General features: G+C 35.5%; 1 protein-coding gene across 1 annotated transcript; it reads left to right on the top strand.

Annotated features, from left to right (window-relative positions):
• Positions 1-1300: 1300 nt before the first annotated feature.
• On the top strand, positions 1301-14237 carry LOC146939939 (clathrin heavy chain 1-like). The gene is made up of 30 exons (XM_085753530.1): positions 1301-1499; positions 1821-2025; positions 3080-3168; positions 3267-3345; positions 3487-3614; positions 4059-4157; positions 4266-4374; positions 5326-5405; positions 5484-5711; positions 5802-5867; positions 6740-6856; positions 7024-7221; positions 7578-7694; positions 7890-7949; positions 8150-8236; positions 8352-8435; positions 8522-8656; positions 8755-8817; positions 8901-9005; positions 9091-9203; positions 9324-9576; positions 9682-9818; positions 9900-10178; positions 10256-11258; positions 11469-11954; positions 12053-12223; positions 12369-12554; positions 12942-13064; positions 13357-13467; positions 13597-14237. Exons 1-30 carry the CDS (start codon positions 1452-1454, stop codon positions 13753-13755), a joined length of 5118 nt encoding a protein of 1705 aa, XP_085609656.1. The 5' UTR covers positions 1301-1451; the 3' UTR covers positions 13756-14237.
• The last annotated feature ends 3952 nt before the right edge of the window (positions 14238-18189 follow it).

Below are 18189 nucleotides of genomic sequence, written 5' to 3' on the forward strand. Positions count from 1 at the left end.
ATTTTTAAATTAAAAAATCATAAAATAAATTTTCATTTTTTTTTGATTGTATCATTTTGAAATAATATTTTTTTGAAATATGAAAAAAAATAGATTTTTTAAAAAAACCTAGATATAAATGTTTGAAAATTAAAATATGAAAATAATTTTTTTAAAAATTATATAATCTGAAAATTTATAATTTTTGAAATATAATTGTTAGTATTTTAAAAAAAATTAATATATAATTTTCAAATTGAAAAATATAATTTTTGAAAATTTGTTTCCAATTTTTTTCAAAAATTATAATTTTGACAGTTTTTTTTTCAATTTTTTCTTCGGAAAAGCTGTTTTCAAATTTTTTAAATTTTTAAAAATAATTTTGATAATTTTTATTTTTTTACAACGTGGACTGCAACGTGATAAAAATTGCACAATCAGCAATTACCACATGAGCTGGAACATGCCAACTCAACGGAAAATTGGCCCCAAGACTTTTTTAAAAGGCAGGAAATTTTGCAAGTGTCTTTTTTTTTTCAAGGAACAAAACCAAAACTCGTCCTATTTGCAGGGACCAAAAACATATTTAATCCAAAAGTAAATTCTTAAGTAACTTTGAATTTGGTTGGCTAACATACATGTAATCTTTAGGCAATTCTTTTTAACATTTACGTTTATTTTAAAGTAAAATTAATATAAAAATATGATATGACATTGATTTTTTATTTTATTTTTTAAAATATACACTGATTAATTGAAACACAAGTACATAGTTTTTTTGAAGAGCACAAGTACATAGTTAAGAAAACTACATAAGTACTGTTGTCTTCGCCTTAAGAAAAAAACATAATTGCTTGCTAAGCCAACTTATGTTTTTTTTTCCCTAACATAAGTTGGACCATTACCCATTTCACCTGTCACAAAATCAAAACGTACTAACTAAGCCATCAACAAATAACAGGAAAATACTTCCATGACATAGCTTGTGTGCCATTGGTGCCATTGGGGAAATCCTGGCCATTGATGTGTGTGGATGTGTGTGGGGATGTGTGTGTGATGTGTGTGTGTGGTGGAGATGCAAGCTATGACACCAATGGCACACAAGCTATGACACCAAAGTGGAGTCCCAAATAACACACGTCTCCGGTGCTAATACACACACCAGTCTGTTACTATGTTATTTTCCACAACAAAACAAATTAAAATTATGCCCCTAAAAAATTTACTTAATTAACGCATTAGTGAATAAAACGAGATCTTTGCTCCTCTGTCATCATTTCCTTTTCCTTAAAAAATCCACTCTCTTTCTTTGTTAAATCCCGCTTTATTAGTCTCACTTGCACCTCCTTTTCTCCTTCTTTTTTCATTTCTCTTCTCTCTCTTTCGAGAGTCCAAGCTGTTTCCAGATCTTGTACTCATTTGAACTCCGATTCAACCACCGCTGTAGATCTCAATCTCCGATCCATTTCACCATGGCGGCCGCCGCCAACGCTCCGATCCTCATGCGTGAAGCTCTCACTGTTAGTCCTCTCTTCTAACTATTTTCTTTATTGCTCCATTTTAAACTCATCAGCAACAATCTAACAACTCTTGTTTTTTCATGATTATATCAATTTATTTACTTATATGCTTTGATCGATTATGATTTTCGAATTGATTATTCTAGTTTTGATGAAGTTCGTTTACTGTGTTACTTTACTTTTTTTGCTGCTGAATTTACGTTGAATTTGCGATGAATTTGCTCAGATCTGAATGATTTGTTGTTTTTGTTGCTTAGTATTTGGATTTTAAGTGTGAAGTTGTTGAATTTGTTTCTGATTTGAATTTTGTGGTGATTGTAGTTGCCAAGCATTGGAATTAATCCACAGCACATAACATTTACGCATGTGACGATGGAATCTGATAAGTATATATGCGTTCGAGAAACTGCGCCGCAGAATAGTGTGGTTATTGTTGATATGAACATGCCAAATCAGCCTTTGAGGAGACCTATTACTGCTGATTCTGCTCTTATGAATCCTAATTCTAGAATTCTTGCTTTGAAAGGTTTGCTACTATTCCTTTTTTGTTTTTGTAGCTGGTGATGTTGTGGATTATATAACTGTTAACATTTCGGTATCCGGTTTGAATTTTGTATATTGTTGTAAAGATCAATATTTATTAGGAGCTTAAATTTTTTATTTTTATCTTAGGAGATGTAAAATTTAAGTTTTGATGTTTTTGCCATAGCATGTGATTGTGATGTCCACTACACTCAAACATGGAAAATATTTGAAAGTGTTGTTTTTGAAATTTATAAATGCATTGAATGGTGCCGCGGTTTTTCGAAAAAACTTTCTATATCGCGTTTCCTTGGCGCGAGACCCTATTTCCATATATGCAACTATTTTATGAAACGAAAACGACTTAGTTTTAATTCGATTGACTTCAATTAGGAGCGGACTAGAAAATCTTTTAGATATGTGCTTTATGCATCCCGATTGCTAGGGTTTCATACCCGTGAAGCATAGATCTTTGACGGACCTGACAAAACGAATCGATTTGTATTCTTATGTTTTAATTCTATGTATGAAATCAAAATTATGTCGGGAGATTACACTTCTGTCATGCGTGCTTAAATGACACACGCCCCTCTTCCATTTTTTAATCGAATACTCGCCACTCTTATTTGTTTGGAAAATTGCAGTCACCTCTTCTAGATTTGTTGAAAATACACCCTTTGTAGAATAGAGGAACACTGTTTTTACGTTATAGAGAGGATATGTTGCATTTAAACATATCTCAAGGGAGATGAGTGAAATTTCCCTTAACTATTATATATTAAGAGAAAAACATCAAAAATTTTATTTTTATATCTTATATTTGTGTATGAGAACTATTGTAATAAAAAAGAAAGACAATTGTAATTAAGATAGCATAATTTTTTATTTATTTATTTATTTATTTATTTTAAAGATGGCCTAATGTTCTTCCAACCATTTGGAGATAATGTAAGGTCTTACTCTTATTTGATTATTTCATCTGCTTCTCTGTGGGCACTCATTTGTATATTTAGGAATTAGAAATATATTGACTTATGAGGTGCATTTTTCTCTTGAAGCTCAACTCCAAGGAACAACTCAAGATCATTTACAAATATTTAATATTGAACTTAAAGCAAAGATGAAATCGTATCAGATGCCTGAGCAGGTATTTGTCTATAGTTATACTGTGTGCATGTACTGTAAACTAATGAGTGATAGATACAACTCTGTTAATCCTTGTAAATGTCCCCGTTTCATGTGTAGGTAGTCTTTTGGAAGTGGATTAGCCCCAAGTTGTTGGGTCTTGTGACACAGACTTCTGTATACCACTGGTCAATTGAAGGTAAGATATGCATGAACTAAAATTTAATTAAATATGGTTTTGTGATATGTTTTCAAGTTTGTCGATTGTTCTTCAGTGCACTTTTAGCTTGTCTACAAATTGTTAACTTGTATGTTGGTATGCGATATATGTAACTTGTAGGCGACTCTGAACCTGTAAAGTTGTTTGAGAGAACAGCAAATTTGGCAAACAATCAAATAATTAATTATCGATGTGACCCTACCGAGAAATGGTTGGTCTTGATTGGTATTGCTCCTGGTTCCCCTGAGGTATATCTCTAGTATTTGTTATATTAAGTTGGTTATCATGGTGAAATATTCCTCAAGTTTCAACTTTAAGCTCATTCCTCTGGCCTTTCATCTACTTTGATTGACTGAATTTTTAGTAAAATCTTTCGATACATGTTAGATATAAAACTGAACAACATAAGCTTTTGGGCAAATGGTTCTTAGAATGGTATTAAGGCCTCCTTGATTTATTAGTGGGGAACTTGATCTTGTTTCACCTGTTCTATAAGAAATTGAATTTTAATGCAATCTAATAATGGACTTGTATTTGAGGAGGCATGTTAGATATGAAACTATTTATATTTAAACCAACGTATTAATATATTAAATTAGTTAGTTCTTGAAAACAATCATGATCTATTATACTGTAATTTTCATGAGCCTGTTCTAGTTTGGTTTATTTCTTTATATCTTCTTGCATTATAGAGGCCACAATTGGTGAAAGGAAACATGCAACTATTCTCCGTGGAACAACAGCGCAGCCAGGCTCTTGAAGCTCATGCGGCTTCATTTGCTCAATTTAAAGTATGTCTCTTTGTGCATGTATTTTTGTTGTTAAATATTTACTTGAATAACTGTACACTACTATATGGTTTTATTACGTGCTGACAATATTGAATTATTTTTTAACAGGTTCCTGGGAATGAAAATCCGTCTACTTTGATTTCTTTTGCCACCAAGACAGTTAATGCCGGTCAAGTTATATCCAAGTTGCATGTCATTGAGCTGGGTGCTCAGCCAGGTCTGTATAACTTTTTGCTGTCACATTTACCTCTTATGAATTAATCTATGGGTAGTATGGCTTTAAGATAAATCTGTCTTGTATTGTCAATTATGTTGAGTTCAAAGCATGCTTTTTTCCCTGTCAAACGAAAATATAAATTTTAAATTGGTCATAGCTTGTATTTAGTAGAGGTATGTGGGAAAATTAACCTTCATGATAGTCAAAATCCTGATTTGAATCATAAAATCTTACGATTTTGCGATCATGTTTTCCCTTAAAGATTAGGAGTTCACATATAATCCTATTTTTTGTGGAATCGGGTGGATTCCCGATTTGAGTCGTACAATCTTATGATTCCAAACCTCAAACTATCATGCTAATGAATTTGAATTTACATATGTATTTCAAGTGTGATTTGAAGTTTTCTTTGTCTTGTATGTAATTTTATTTTTATATATATACCACGATTGTACGAGTTTTGTATAATACTACGATTGTATGAATTTACTTCCCCTTTTCGATTTTGTGTACAATCTCGATTTTAACTACCTTGCTAACTTTTCTGAAAGATTTCCCAAAGAAGAAATTTTTTCTTGCAATCTAAAATTCTTCATTTCTGAATAATTATGAGACTCAATTGTGGACTGATGAATCGAAGTGATCATGTAGTGGACTAAACATATGGAGGAGGTTACTCATCATTGCTAATAGTTTTAGTTAATGAAATAACTTACCTTATGTTGCTGGGTCATGCTCCAGTGATTACTTTACGTATGAATGATGTTTATTGTAACAAATTTGTCTTCTTGTGGGATTTCAATGTAATGATAAAGCAGTTTATTGAAATTGTGTGGGCATTTAAAGATGGATCGGGATATTGCTTCAATAATAAAATCATTTGTATAATGTTACAATTTGTAATTCAGTTGATCATCCTTCTGGGATTTAACTTTCCAAATTTGTTCGCAGGGAAACCTTCATTTACAAAGAAACAAGCAGATCTGTTCTTTCCCCCTGATTTTGCTGATGATTTTCCAGTTTCCATGCAGGTAAGGGGGTTGCTAGTGTTTGTTGTTCATTTTTGTTAACTGTGCAGGTAGTTGATTCATAATTTGTTGCTTTGGCAGATATCCCACAAATACAGTTTGATTTATGTGATTACCAAACTTGGTCTACTATTTGTCTATGATTTGGAGACGGCTACTGCTGTGTATAGGAACAGAATCAGTCCAGATCCTATATTTTTGACGTCAGAAGCTACATCAGCGGGAGGCTTTTATGCCATTAACAGGAGAGGCCAGGTGTTACTGGCTACGGTTAATGAGCAAACAATTGTGAATTTTGTCAGTGGTCAAGTATGTTTCTGATCTTTTCATCACGTCTATAATGTGAAGAGGAAAGAAAGACGTATTGTTGTTACTAATTTATTTTGGTTATTATCACAGTTAAACAATTTGGAGCTAGCAGTTAATCTTGCCAAGAGAGGAAATCTTCCTGGTGCTGAGAAGTTGGTATGTTGTTATCTAGTTAAAATATAAATATATTTCTTTGCTAGATGTGGTCAGGAAAGTTCCTAGAAATCGTGGTTGGGTTTCATGCAATTTCTAAGTGCCAACTTGCGTGAAGTTTGGGTGCATGGTTGCTGTAGAAAGTTCAATATTTTAATAAATACTTGGCAGTGCAGGTTATTAAAAATCAATGCAGAAATATCCTTTCCTTACTGATCTTTTGTTGTATGCCGTTGGAGTCTCTACCTTTTACTTTGACAATTTTTTATGCTTGTAAAAGATAGACGCTTATGACAAGAAAGATTGTGTATGTTTGGATCGACAATGAGTTTGGAGAAATCACGTTGCGTGACCGCGATTTTGTCAAAAGCTACATTTGAAGCTTCAACAAAATCACGGCGCCACCGTGGTTTAGTCAAACATGCCGCCAAATCCAATCCAACATTCACACCGTGGGTGACCTGAATGCTAAGTTGCCTGGAATCTGTTTTTTTTTTTTTTTATTTTTTTTTTAAGTTAAGATTTTTCTTCTTTTAATGATATTTGCATTGCATGTTTTGATTAATAATTTTGGTAAAAGGTAAACCTATCGCTATTGAGCTCCCGCCATGTGGGGTTCAAGGGTCAGATCCCTTATGGATCTATCATAGGCAGCCTTGCATTGTATTTATAAGAGGCTGACCAACATGGCGGCAACTCCTATCGTTGTGCCGTGGTTCCTCTTTAGTTAAATTTTTTGGTAATTTGCAAATTAATTGGAATTGAATGTTATCTTGGATTATGCATTAGCCTCTTTTCAATTTTTTTTTCTTTCTTTTTGTAGTTATTTTTTTTTTGTTTCTATATTTATTAGCACATTCTTGTTGACAATACAGGTAGTAGAACGTTTCCATGAACTATTTGCTCAAACAAAGTATAAAGAGGCAGCTGAGCTTGCTGCTGAGTCTCCGCAAGGAATCCTTCGTACACCCGATACAGTTGCCAAATTTCAGGTTTCTTGATAGGAGTATTTTGTTTATGCTGTTTCTACAACAAATTTTTGTAAACAATCATCTTTGCTTATTTTGAGTGATGAAGGAAATCATACTGTCTTGTGCTGTCTTATTTTTCTGGTCAATTAGACTTAGCGGTCAGTTTCACAATCTGTTCTATGTTGCAGAGTGTTCCTGTGCAAGCTGGGCAAACTCCCCCACTGTTGCAGTATTTTGGAACTCTTTTAACAAGAGGAAAGCTGAATGCCTTTGAATCACTGGAACTGTCACGGCTTGTTGTGAATCAGAACAAGAAAAATCTGTTGGAGAATTGGTTGGCAGAGGACAAGCTTGAGTGCAGTGAGGAGCTTGGAGATCTTGTTAAGGTTGGGGTTGCATTGCATTTGAAATTTTGGAAAGTTTTAAATTTGTTGTTTATTTATTTTTATGGGAAATGCTAACAAGTGCCTTAGGATGCCCAAAGATTAAATTTTATCTTGGGATTCGTGTATTCAACATATTGGAACTTTAAAAAGTAATTTTTCATACATTAAATTTGTTAATTATTTCCTTTTTTGAATCCTTAACAAGGGCACTTGTTTGTTAGCACGGCCCTATTTTTTTTTCTTTCTTTTCTTTCTGATTTTTTCTTAATGATATGCTAGTGCTATGTCTAGTTGGATTTACTTATTGTCAAATGGTATACAATTTTTTTAATGTCAATTAGTATTCTCCATTGTAGACTGTGGACAATGATCTTGCTTTAAAAATATATATCAAAGCCAGAGCTACTCCAAAAGTTGTTGCTGCTTTCGCTGAGAAAAGGGAGTTTGACAAGATTCTGATATACTCGAAGCAGGTACAGGGCTTGTTTTCTTATCAAAGAATATTGATTTTGGATTCATGAGATTTGTCCACTTATAATTTTTTTAATGTTCTTATAGCCTGTAAAATATTTTACTTCGCCTGTATTACTAAAGACCTATATCTTGCCTTTCATTTACTTGAATCATTCATATGCCTTAACATTTTTATTACTCATTTGTTTCTATAGGTTGGATATACACCCGACTATCTCTTCCTCTTGCAATCGATACTCCGTACTGATCCTCAGGTATGTCAGAAACCTTTGCAGTTCATATTGGTCAATTATTTAAATTGAACTATTTCTTTCAGTACTCCCATTGTGTCTCCCATCTTGTTAGTTGGAAGTCACTGACTATTTTTCTCTGCATTGTACATCATACATTTTTATTTATTTTGATTTGACAAATTATAGTTGTTAAACCTAACCACTATCATTTTGATTTGCAGGGTGCTGTTAATTTTGCATTAATGATGTCTCAAATGGAAGGTGGTTGTCCAGTTGATTACAACACCATAACTGATCTGTTTCTTCAGGTTGTTATCTACTGTAATTAAGCTATTATGTTGCTATAGTAATATAATATTCCTTCATTTTGCAATGTGTTACCAAACAGTCCATTTATTGCATTATGGTTATTTTTGTCCTCAGAGAAACCTGATCCGTGAGGCAACTGCCTTTCTCCTAGATGTTTTGAAGCCAAACCTACCGGAACACGGGTTCCTTCAAACAAAGGTTTCACTCATCATTTCTAATTTGTTAAAGGCATTTTACTCCTGTAATTTGTTCTTTGCACTGATTCAGTCTTGTGAATTGTTCAGGTGTTAGAGATAAATCTTGTGACTTTCCCCAATGTTGCTGATGCAATTTTGGCTAACGGCATGTTTAGCCATTATGACCGTCCTCGGATTGCCCAACTTTGTGAAAAAGCTGGTCTTTATGTGCGAGCGTTGCAAGTAATGACCCTCCATGCATTTTTTCCCCTTGGTGCTTTCTTTTCCTAGTTTAGAGCTGAAAGTCACCCCTCTTGTTGATTGCATTTTTGTTGGTGCAGCATTACACAGAGTTGCCAGATATAAAACGTGTGATTGTAAATACACATGCAATTGAGCCACAGGTTTTATATTCCCCATTGCTTTTTATCTATTTCAACATCATGATAGTTTAAAAATGCCTAGTCACATTATTTGGTTGTTGCAGGCACTTGTTGAATTTTTTGGCACTCTATCAAAAGAATGGGCTTTAGAGTGTATGAAAGATCTATTGCTGGTCAATCTTAGAGGCAACCTACAGATAATTGTACAGGTATGAAAATGTGGTTTTTTTCCTTCTTATAACTAGGAATTATTAATAACTAATTGACAACTGAAGCTTACTTATGTTTGTCCAGGTTGCTAAAGAATACTGTGAACAACTTGGCGTTGAGGCTTGCATAAAGATTTTTGAGCAATTCAGGTCATATGAAGGACTGTATTTTTTCCTTGGTTCATATTTGAGCTCCAGGTAATTCTTTCATTTTGAAAGATTTGTTTTAACTAGTGGACAGATGACCTTATTTGTACTGAAAATTGTCCTATGTATATATTTTTGCTAATATTTGTTTTTCTGAATAATATGGAATAGTGAGGATCCCGACATTCACTTTAAGTACATTGAGGCTGCAGCAAAGACTGGACAAATCAAAGAGGTCGAGCGTGTGACTAGAGAATCAAGTTTCTATGATCCTGAGAAAACAAAGAACTTTCTAATGGAAGCTAAGCTTCCAGATGCACGGCCACTAATTAATGTTTGTGACCGGTTCGGATTTGTTCCAGATCTAACACACTATCTATACACAAGTAACATGCTTCGCTACATCGAGGGTTATGTTCAGAAGGTATTGTAGTTTGCATTTCAAATTGTAGCAGCCCTTTATATTGCAATGCCAATAGTGCTATCTACTCTATCTGTTGCAGTCATAACATTGTGCCTTGCTTTATAGGTGAACCCAGGGAATGCTCCTTTAGTTGTTGGGCAGCTGCTTGATGATGAGTGTCCAGAAGATTTTATCAAAGGCTTAATTCTCTCTGTTCGTTCATTACTGCCAGTTGAGCCCCTTGTGGCTGAATGCGAGAAGAGGTGGTATCCATTCTCTAAAACAAATAATGGTTTGCACTCATTTTTCTGATTTTCCTCTGGTACATTTTTTTTGGCATACAGGAATCGGCTTCGTTTGCTCACACAGTTTTTGGAACATCTAGTAAGTGAAGGAAGCCAGGATGTACATGTTCATAATGCACTGGGTAAAATCATCATTGATAGTAACAACAACCCAGAACATTTTCTCACTACAAACCCATACTATGATTCTCGAGTTGTGGGCAAATATTGTGAAAAACGGGATCCCACGTTGGCAGTTGTGGCTTATAGGCGTGGAGTATGTGATGATGAACTTATCAATGTGACAAACAAAAACTCCTTGTTCAAACTACAAGCAAGGTTTGTGGTGTATATGTATCTTTCACACAATAATTATCTGTGGCTCCAATGCTTACATGTTTTTGTTGTCACTACAGATATGTTGTTGAGAGGATGGATGCTGACCTTTGGGAGAAAGTTCTTAACCCTGATAATACCTACAGAAGACAACTTATTGATCAAGTTGTGTCTACCGCTCTTCCTGAAAGCAAGAGCCCTGAACAAGTATCTGCATCGGTGAAGGCTTTCATGACTGCTGATCTACCTCATGAGTTGATTGAGCTTCTTGAGAAGATCGTGCTTCAGAATTCTGCTTTCAGCGGGAACTTTAATCTTCAGAATCTTCTTATTTTGACAGCAATAAAGGCTGATTCTTCCAGAGTAATGGATTATGTCAATAGACTGGATAACTTTGATGGTCCTCAAGTTGGAGAAGTGGCTGTTGAGGCTGAGTTATATGAGGAAGCGTTCGCAATTTTCAAGAAGTTTAACTTAAATGTTCAAGCAGTTAATGTCTTGCTAGATAATATTCATAGCATAGATAGAGCTGTGGAGTTTGCTTTCCGAGTTGAAGAAGATGCTGTTTGGAGTCAGGTGGCCAAGGCTCAACTTAGGGAAGGTCTAGTTAGTGATGCAATTGAGTCATTTATACGAGCAGATGATGCCACACAATTTCTGGATGTCATCCGAGCTGCTCAAGACGGCAATGCTTACCCGGACTTGGTGAGGTACTTGCTGATGGTAAGGCAGAAAACAAAAGAACCCAAGGTGGACAGTGAGCTTATTTATGCCTATGCCAAGATTGATAGGCTGAGTGATATTGAGGAGTTCATTCTAATGCCAAATGTAGCCAATCTTCAAAATGTTGGTGACAGATTGTATGATGAAGAGCTATATGAGGCTGCAAAAATCATATTTGCTTTTATATCTAACTGGGCTAAATTAGCAGTCACACTTGTGAAGTTGAAACAGTTCCAAGGCGCTGTTGATGCAGCAAGGAAAGCTAACAGTGCAAAAACATGGAAGGAAGTTTGCTTTGCATGTGTTGATGAAGAGGAGTTCCGTTTGGCCCAAATATGCGGGCTGAACATTATCATTCAGGTACTATGTTTGGTTTTTACTCGGATGTGATCTGATTTCATTTTAGAAATTTTGAATAATTTGAGCTTCTAGAATGTAATAAGAAATTAATATCCATTAAAGTTTTGCAAGCTTGAGATGGTGGAAAGGTTTTCGAAACGTTGCTTTGATCCGCAGTTAATAGGCTTATTCTATTAGTCTTTCTAATGCTTAAAATGTCAATTATTGTAGGTGGATGACTTGGAAGAGGTAAGTGAATATTACCAAAATAGAGGCTGCTTCAATGAATTAATATCCCTCATGGAGAGTGGCCTAGGACTAGAAAGGGCACACATGGGCATATTCACGGAGCTGGGAGTTCTGTATGCTAGATACCGTCCGGAGAAGCTTATGGAGCATATCAAACTATTTGCAACCCGACTCAATATTCCTAAACTCATAAGAGCTTGTGATGAACAACAACATTGGAAGGAACTGACATATTTGTATATCCAATATGATGAGTTTGATAATGCTGCAACAACCATCATGAACCATTCGCCTGAAGCATGGGATCACATGCAATTCAAAGACGTTATTGCCAAAGTCGCTAATGTGGAGTTGTATTACAAGGCTGTTCACTTCTATTTGCAAGAGCATCCAGATCTTATCAATGATGTTCTGAATGTCCTTGCACTTCGGGTTGACCATGCACGTGTTGTTGATATCATGCGAAAGGTAGTGTCAATATTGGCAAAAATTCCATTAATCTTTTTTTATACCTTATAATCCGTTTCCTATATTACTCATGAATGTTTTTCTGTAATATACTATAGGCTGGTCACCTCCGTCTGGTCAAGCCATACATGGTTGCAGTTCAGAGTAATAATGTGTCTGCTGTTAATGAAGCCTTGAATGAGATATATGTGGAGGAGGAAGACTATGATAGATTGCGTGAGTCAATCGATTTGCATGATAATTTTGATCAAATAGGCCTTGCACAAAAGGTGAGCTGCATTATCCTCCATGATGACTATTCTTCGATTTAACTCTAGTAACCTGATATATCACCATATATAATTCATTATCCTCCATGATGATTATTCTTCGATTTAACTGTAGTAACCTGATATACCATAATATATAATGCAGATTGAGAAGCACGAGCTTCTTGAGATGAGACGTGTTGCTGCTTATATTTACAAGAAGGCAGGTAGGTGGAAGCAGTCCATTGCCTTGTCAAAGAAGGACAACCTTTACAAAGACGCAATGGAAACAGCATCACAATCTGGTGAACGTGAACTTGCTGAGGAGTTGCTCGTTTATTTCATTGACCAGGTACCAAATTCAGTTTCAACTGCATATACCGTATATAATCCCTTTTAAGTCACATATTGGCCCAGCCTAGATGATGATTTTAGTTCTTGGTCAACATTTGTTTATTACATCGTGTTTTGGTTGTTGCATATTGGTGCTTTTGGGCCAATCCTTGATAGCATGTGTAGTTCCAAGGCCATCAGAAGCAACCAGCATTAGTAGTATTCTGTTAAGCTTTTAGTGACTATTTATCCTTCTAGTTTTAGATTACTGTCAACAGTTGCTGAAAGGCCAATAACTTTTAATATTACCTTTAGAATGGTGATATTCCAATATTTAATACATTAATGTGCATACAGTCGAGTAAGGTCGATATATTCAAATATTTCTTTCCACATGCTTATGCAGGGAAAGAAGGAATGCTTCGCCTCGTGTCTGTTTGTTTGCTATGATTTGATCCGGGTAGATGTTGCTCTTGAACTGGCTTGGATGCATAATATGATTGACTTCGCTTTCCCATATCTTTTACAGGTTTGTAATCTTTCTATGCTTCTTGCATCACTAATGTACAAAACAGTTTATATGCATGTCTTTTTCATTCCCATATCTTTTACAGGTTTGTAATCTTTCTATGCTTCTTGCATCACTAATGTACAAAACAGTTTATATGCATGTCTTTTTCATTCCCATATCTTTTACAGGTTTGTAATCTTTCTATGCTTCTTGCATCACTAATGTACAAAACAGTTTATATGCATGTCTTTTTCATCATGTTACCTAGTACTATTTTTTTTTTTTTACCGTCTGCTCTTTGCTATTGTAGTTTATCCGTGAGTACACTGGCAAAGTTGATGAACTTGTTAAGCACAAAATTGAATCCCAGAACGAAGTGAAGGCTAAAGAACAAGAAGAGAAGGAAGTAATTGCACAACAGGTAAATTGTTTGGCTATTTTATGTTACCTGCTAATGACTTACCATTTTTATCTCCCTTACATCCACCACTCTTACAGATTGAGCTGTATAATACAGAATGCCTATTGAATAAAATATATTATGTTGCAGAATATGTATGCTCAATTATTGCCACTTGCTTTGCCTGCACCACCAATGCCTGGAATGGGAGGAGGAATGGGAGGAGGCTATGCCCCTCCCCCTCCAATGGGTGGCGGAATGGGGATGCCTCCAATGCCTCCTTTTGGCATGCCCATGGGCGGCTACTGACAAGGAAGGGACCATAGTTAGTTCAGCAATGAACTCAAGTCTATAAATGGAGACCAAGGCGGCAGGTTGGGAGTTTACATAAATTTTCTGGTGGGATTTTAATGCAGTATTCTTTCTTTGCTTCTGATTGAGGTGGAGGTCTAGATCAAAATAATTTCAAGTTTCTGTTGGGGGGGGGGGGGGGGGGGGGGGGGGGGGGGGGGGGGGGGGGGTTGTGCCATAGTTGTGATATTTTTTTGTAGATGAGGTAATTTTTGGTCTGCTTATACAAGCTAGCGGAGGATTTTCTGTATGTAACCATTTTTCTTGTATTTAAATGATTTGGTCTTTAAGCATAATGTCAAATAGTCGACTTCGACCTTAGTCCGTGTTTATCATGGCCTGGATTAATTCCACAAGGAAAAGTGGAATAAACAAAGCCTGTCGGTTTGTTTGTTGTGTGTATCTTGTCTTTTTTAAAATACATGGTTTATTGCGACTTATTTCTTAATTCCTTTTCGCTTAGCTCATACCCATTTCTGGTGGTAACAGTGTATTTGATACACTTTGCTTGATCTTTTGTACCCGAGATGTTTTACCAATATTTTTAACTGCGGATTTTGGTTAATATTTTAGAAGTTTTTTCTGCTAGCCAATTATCAAATTGTAACCAATGTTAGTTTTGTAGCTTTGTACTTGCACCATAGGTTTGTTATGGTTTTCTCCATATTTGTTATCAGTCTTGGTGAGTTCACTGCTTGAAGTAGCCATAGTTTCTTGTGCCACCCATCTTGGAAGTAACCATTCATAGCCTGGTGAAGTGTTGACATGAAAAGTGACCAATTCTATATTATGGGGCAATTTTCATTTGTGTTTTATTTTTGAAATTGTTCTTTTGGTTGCTTCTGAAAAATTTTCATACTTGAAGTATTCATGACATTTATCATGTATCGAGTTTACCTGTATGACACAGACAAACACTTTTATATGTTATTCAAATGAGAATAGGTAATATAAAAATGAAGGACAATATTTTTTTTAAAAAAAATAGAACTTTAATATTGTACGATCAAGGGCCAACTTAGATAATACATGTAAACATGTATGTTTAGATATTACATTTGGCTTCAAATCTCACGAGTAACAACATAAATGGATTTGCGCACATGATAAAAATCATGATTGCATCATAGAATAAACAAAAGCTCATATTAAAACATGTTTCAAAGAACAATAAGACAATTTAAAATGGAAGGAACCAATTACAAATATAAGTTTATGTTACATTCCGTCCATCGTATGGGAGATACAAAGTATAAGTGAATCCTTTTCTGTTTTGAAGGAGTATAAGTGAATCCTCTTAAAATATAAATGCACATAGAGAAAACTAATATTCATATGTATGATATACACCTAATAATATACAACCTCACCTAATAATATTAAACATCACGGGGTGTCCCTTCTTGCTCAGTCATACACAAATACTTGACAAAGACAGTTAAAATCATTATGAAAGTGATACACAAAAAAAAAAGGTGGTGAGTCTTCACATTAAATGAGTCTACCATCATTAATTATTTTCAAGATTTTTTGTGTCTTTATCTCTCCAAATAAAAGAAATTGATAAGAGATTATGTAATATCCCGCCTGTCAGTATCGGAATATTACCAGTCAATCGTGCCAGAGGATTAATGTTACGGAAAGAAAGTTTGACGGAAATATTTATTATGTGATGTAAGCTAAATACGGGTTAAGTATCAGAGTCGGATTGAACACGTTTAAGGCAAGGGCAAATTGGTAATTGCATGCAAAATAGATATTTAAAGGATTTGGGGCCAAAATATCTTCATAATCTTTGATCTTTCTCTCTCTAGGGTTTGAGTTTGGAAAATTGCTCTCCCTTCTCTCTTCTCTCACGCCACTCTCCCTCTTCTCATCTCCACCAATCCTCTCTAAACTACCTCTTTTTCCATGGCAAGTTTATCTTATGTTCCCTAATGTTATCATAAGCATATGAAGCTTGGTTTGGGTTGTTTTTCACTTCTTCTCTTCATCAAGAATAGTTCATGAAGTTAGGGTTTGAATGATGCTAATAGAAGATGATGCTTGGAAGCTTGGAAATTAAGTAATCATCTTGGTAGTCTCATGGTAAAGAGTTAAAGAGAAAGTTGATTTGAAGAATGGATTGATGAACCAAGAGCTAGGGTTTGGTTTGCTTGAGCTAGGAACTTGGAGCTGTCACAAGGACCTTGTTTAGGTGAGTTCTTAGATAGTTTTTCCTTCCTTTGGGTTGTGAAATTCTTGTGAGAAAACATGAATTATGCTAAGTTAGGAATTAGGGTTATAGAACCCCCTTTTATATCATTTATGATCAATTGTTGTTAATGATGCCATGGGTTCCATTTCTAACTGTTTTTATGTATTCTGGAAGTGTAAGGTACCATAGGATGCTTGGATTTGAGGTTTTGATTTAAAAATACGTTTTCTGCAGAATTCTGGACTGCTACAGTTCGCCAGGCGAGCTGGGGATCAGTGCTCTCTGGAGTAGCTTGTTGGAACAAAATGTGTTTAACAATGAACCTTAAAGAGTTTTGATGATAACAAGGTATTAAAAATTGTAAATTGGACTAGCTAATATTTGTTCAAGTGTACATGACCATAATTAAAAAGTTACATCATCATTGGTTCTGAATGAGCAAATAAAGAGCAAAGGAAACAACATAATTGAAGCTTGGACGCTCCTGAAGGCAACGTGCTCCTGAAGTTAAGTCGCTTCTGAAGTAAGAATAGTGCTCCTGAAGACAAGAGGTCCAGAAGTCATATCATCAGAAGCTGCATCATCAGAAGCTGCAGAAGTCATATCATCAGAAGCTGCATCATCAGAAGCTGCCTCATCGGAAGCTATTTCACCAGAAGCTGAATATCAACTGAATTTGCAAAGATTCAAGAATTGAAGAATTATCACTGCAAAAGCTGTCTATTGGATTCGAAAATGCTACAAAGGATTAGTGGAATTTTGCAACGGTCATTTCAAAGGTGTTTGAAGGCATGTGCTTGCAATTTGGACGAAAGCGTTGACATTTGTACGAATTGTACAACCACGTTCTCCACTACTCTGTTTTGTGTCCACACTACAAGACAAGAAAACAGCTCCAGAATACGGCTTCGCCTGCATAGATGTTCCTTTGGATAAGGAATGGATTTCAAATTAGTTCTTCATAGGACAACAACCAAATCAGGCAAAAGATCAAAGGTGAAAGATCAAGCTTCAGCAACGACTCTTTGGGTGCTGCCAATTTCACAACGTCTCTTTCACACCTCTATATAAAGGAGTGAAGACCTAGAGATTTTGTAATGCTGAACAACAGACTCTCAATACTTTTACAAGTGCCAAATCTCTGCTGAAATTGTTCTGCATTCACTTAGAATTTCTGTGTCTCAAAGTCATATCTTAGAAATTCTTAAGTCCATTGAGTCTGTATCTGATTTGTATTGTGAGCACCTCTGATTGTATATCAAGTGGTCAACCTTAAACAATTTTCTGTGTAATTTTGTTTAGTTAGGAAGTCTCTTGCAGTTGTGCTTGAGCAGGAAGTCTCTTGATTGTGTTCTTGAGCAAAGGAAGTCTCTAGCTTGTGTGCTTGAGCAAAGGAAGTCTCTTGCTTGTGTGCTTGAGCAATTGTAATCAGATATTACTCTTAGTGAAATCTCCTTGGAAGTGCAAGGGGGACTGGACTACTTCCGGATTGTGGAAGGAACCAGTATAATTGCTTTGTGTCGTTCTTCTTCTCTCTCTCTGTTTTATTCCGCTGCATTTAGATTCTGATTATCACTTCAGAAGCTGTCTCACTTAGCTTCTGATCAGTGTGTTCAGTTTTTAGGAGAAACGAAGAATTTTTCAAAACACAATTCAACCCCCCCCTTCTTGTGTTTTTCTCACCTTCATAGCTTGCCATTTAGCTCGGCATGGCAAGAAATTTCGCCTGGCGAGGAGATATTTGGCCAGGCGAAATTGAATGCACAGCATGTGTTGTCAATTCGTTTCGTGGCCAGCAAGGGCTATCCGAGGCTCGATCTTGCAGTATCTTATTAAACTACGAACCCCTCAATTCCAAGTGCCTAAAGTACAATTCCAAACAAGGTTTTAAACAAGGGAAAGACATGACAAATTGTTAACAATGCTTGTTGATAAATGATACGCAAGAGTGATATGTTATACAATATGTTCGGGTAGTGATGAACTAAGAAGGGGAATGAAAGTAGAGCCTTGACATAGCTTGTCAAGAACTAGCATAGCTTGTAAAGAAATAGAATGCTACGCATGAGCAATATGCTTGATAGGACGCGAAGTGATATAGAGTATTCTCTTCGCATAGGAACTAGAATGATCATGCAAGCATGACTAGACGTGAATTGATTAGATATCTCTTCACATAGTAAGTTAAGCAAGCA

Source organism: Medicago sativa, chromosome 3 (assembly GCF_051527215.1).
Source record: "Medicago sativa cultivar Bolivia chromosome 3, Bolivia_mono, whole genome shotgun sequence".
In the NCBI taxonomy this organism is placed as follows: Eukaryota; Viridiplantae; Streptophyta; class Magnoliopsida; order Fabales; family Fabaceae; genus Medicago; species Medicago sativa.

Excerpts from the sequence above, each read along its gene's own strand:
- LOC146939939 (XM_085753530.1), top strand. The coding sequence starts at position 1,452 with ATGGCGGCCGCCGCCAACGCTCCGATCCTCATGCGTGAAGCTCTCACT. Across the intron at positions 5,712-5,801 it reads TGAATTTTGTCAGTGGTCAA|TTAAACAATTTGGAGCTAGC; the intron begins GTATGTTTCTGA and ends TTATTATCACAG. Across the intron at positions 6,857-7,023 it reads ATACAGTTGCCAAATTTCAG|AGTGTTCCTGTGCAAGCTGG; the intron begins GTTTCTTGATAG and ends TCTATGTTGCAG.